This window comes from Chaetura pelagica, unplaced genomic scaffold (assembly GCF_000747805.2).
Source record: "Chaetura pelagica isolate M959 unplaced genomic scaffold, ChaPel_1.0 scaffold10, whole genome shotgun sequence".
Taxonomy (NCBI): Eukaryota; Metazoa; Chordata; class Aves; order Apodiformes; family Apodidae; genus Chaetura; species Chaetura pelagica.
This window is the reverse complement of record NW_009952263.1, coordinates 9,634,243-9,637,095: the sequence shown is the minus strand read 5'-3', so window position 1 is coordinate 9,637,095 and position 2,853 is coordinate 9,634,243. Positions and strand designations below refer to the sequence as shown.

Here is a 2,853-nt window from a genome sequence, read left to right as displayed (position 1 = left end):
ATATGTGCTCAGGAAGGAGTAATAAGAGCTTAGACTGTAGGGAGCCTGCTGAATATTAGCAAATTTAGTACTCTGAGGACAAAAACCTTGTTCTGGTCTCTTTTGGGAGTTTGAAATAAAAGCACAAACCGTGATGAATGTATGTTGTTGCATGTATGTGTGAAGTTTAGAACGTATATATTCATAGGTTCCCTTTCTTTCCCCCTCCTCCTTTTAACACATAGATTTATGAGGAATCAAAGATGAACTTGGAGCAGGAGAGGCCTTTTGTCTGCAGTGCCCCAGGCTGCTCACAGGTGAGTGGAGTCAGCGGTGATATTAATCGAGTCCTCAGCACTAGCTCTGGCTTGTATAGGGCCTCCTGATATATTAACACATGTCTAATAATAATAATGTGTGTGTTGGTTTTTTGTTTTGTTTTTCTAAAGTCCTTTTCCTCCTCAATTCCCTTATTACCCCACAAGATATTATTACAAAATATTTAAGCAAAATACAACAGCCAGTCAAAAGTGAGTTGGTAAAACTGCTTCTGTGCCTTCCCAAGCCTAATGTTTGAAGCATTGCAAATCACTATAGTGGCTAGCAAGAGAGGACACACTAGGCAGGACACATTTGTCTGTCTTTTACTTTGGTGTACGATGGAATATATTATGTTTCCTATTGAATGTGGTAACCCTTCTGATTTTTTAAAAATACTTAAAGCCAATGATATCGTATTAGCTTTTAAAAAATAATAATAAATATTTGAGACATCTTCCTACTAAATATTCTCTATAGAAAATGTAGCTTGTAGATAAATTCTGCCCCAGGATGTACATTTGGGATTCCTGTTGACTGGTGATCTGCCATGTGTCTTTAAAGGTATAAGCTGACCTATAATATTAGATGTTCAGTGATCTTAAAGAAACTGAAGCGACAGGGATTTTACCTGACAAGATTTTGAATTGGGATTTCTGTGTTGTTTCAATGATTTTGCAGTGGTGAGACAATTTTCTCCCGTGAAGCAATGAGGGAAGTTTCACGTGTCTCATGTCCAACCCTAATTTGGTGTCTCAGTAAAATCTTCACGAAAGAGCATCTTTTGGGCTTTTGCCACAGACTTCCTGTATGCATCTGTTTTAAGTGATTTAGCTTACCCATTTCCCAGAGCCTTTCTCTCTTAATGAGGATATTTCCCCGCATTAACTGTACTTTAGGAGTTTCAGCTGGCTGATATTTTTACAACCCTTTAGGTTCTTCGGGTGAAACGATGGGTGACTATTGCTGGAGTGTAGGTGTTGATTTTGCTAAGAGCTGAAATAAGGAAAGGGAGAAACCTGAAGCTGGGTTAACAACTGACTGAGCAGCTTTGACATTCACTTATTGGGAGCCTTTCTATGGGTGTCCCTCTGATAAAGGATTTGTCACTTCAGTTCTCCACATGTGGAGTTAAACTTTCACCATTCTGTCACAGAAGCAGAATAAAAATATCTGAGTTTCATAGTCAAGTTTTATTTACCTTTTTGTTGATTCTTAAAACTCACTTCCACTCAGCTCTATGGACTTGAGTGTTTTCATATCAGCTATTAATTATTTCCTCAGTGCAGGAGAAGCTGATCCAAACACTTTTGGTGTTCAGAGAGCAGGTTTGGTTGTATGCTGATACAATTTAAGACAAGCAATGTGGGTGTGACTTCATAATAAAAACCATTTAATTTCCCATTTCCAAACATGACCTGCGTTTCTTGTAAATGAGGACAGAAGGGCACACTGTAGTTCTGCTCTCCAGCTAAGCTGGCTGGAGAGACACTTCTCTGTCAGCCAGTGCAGATGCGTGTTGAAGGCTGAGGGAGCTGACCTTCTGCACAAGGAAGAAAGCAGACTTACAAAAATGTCTAAGAAGTCTGGGCTGGAGGAGTAGCTTCTCCTCAATTGCCCCATGCCCTCTTTAAGCTGGCTGATTTCACCCTGAAGACGGAGTGGGGTGTCCATGAAGGAAAATCCCTTTTCATGAGAACAAAATGTATTTTTCCCCCCCTCACAATTTCATTGAGCAAGAACTTTCACATATTCCCTTTGCTCTTAACATCAATTTCTGGTGCTGCATTTCTTCCAGATGAGTAAGCAATGAACCAGGATTTTACACTGAGGAAAAGGTCTTTGGGATATATTTTTTTTCCAAAGAACTCATTCTCATTATTTATGCTGCTTTGTCTATGGGCTTAGAGAGATTCTCAGAAGGTGTAACATACTGCAACTATTTATACTATCGCCACAAGCAAAGTCACCTAGCCAAGAATATACTGTGTTGAAAGCCTTAAGTCACTTTAACTCTGTTGTTGCCAGTCTGTTATACAGTCTCCTACATACCTGTTGCTTTAAAAAGCTGCTTTATTTTTAATTCTTTTAGTTTGGGTATTTATTTTTTTTCCTCAAGTCCTGATGATACAACTTTTGGGCTTTGCTAGTCCTGAAATAACCCTGTTAAAGCTGCTACAGTAGTTTGTAGCAAAAGTCTGTGTGTGCAGCTTCTGGGGAAGGAAATTTGACAGAACCAGTGCCCTTAGAGCCCAAGTGAGCAAGTGCTTGAAAATTTATTCAAGCTTGTCTCCTCTTTCTCTTGTTCAAAAGAAACTGTTTGTTGTAAAAGTCTGTTATCAGACTGTAAAACAAACTTAGCACACTGATTAATTTCTTACAAAGCACATCTCTCCACCTCCACTGCTTGACAAAGGAAAATAATTTAATTTAGTATCATAAAAGGTCATAAATAGTTGTTACATACCGAGCACCATTGCATTGCCACTTGGAATCAAGTCAAATATCAGAGGTTTCCAAAATTAAAGATGCATTTTGCCTGAATGCTTTTGGGTA

General features: G+C 38.8%; 1 protein-coding gene across 1 annotated transcript in view; it reads left to right on the top strand.

The window, feature by feature from the left end:
• The first annotated feature begins 230 nt into the window (after positions 1–230).
• Positions 231–2,853, top strand: part of CREB5 (cAMP responsive element binding protein 5) — a 223,805-nt gene continuing 221,182 nt past the window's right edge. Inside the window, exon 1 of the mRNA XM_010007553.1 lies at positions 231–296. Coding sequence (XP_010005855.1) covers positions 243–296 — 54 coding nt within the window. The 5' untranslated portion in view covers positions 231–242. The remainder of the gene's footprint in view (positions 297–2,853) is intronic.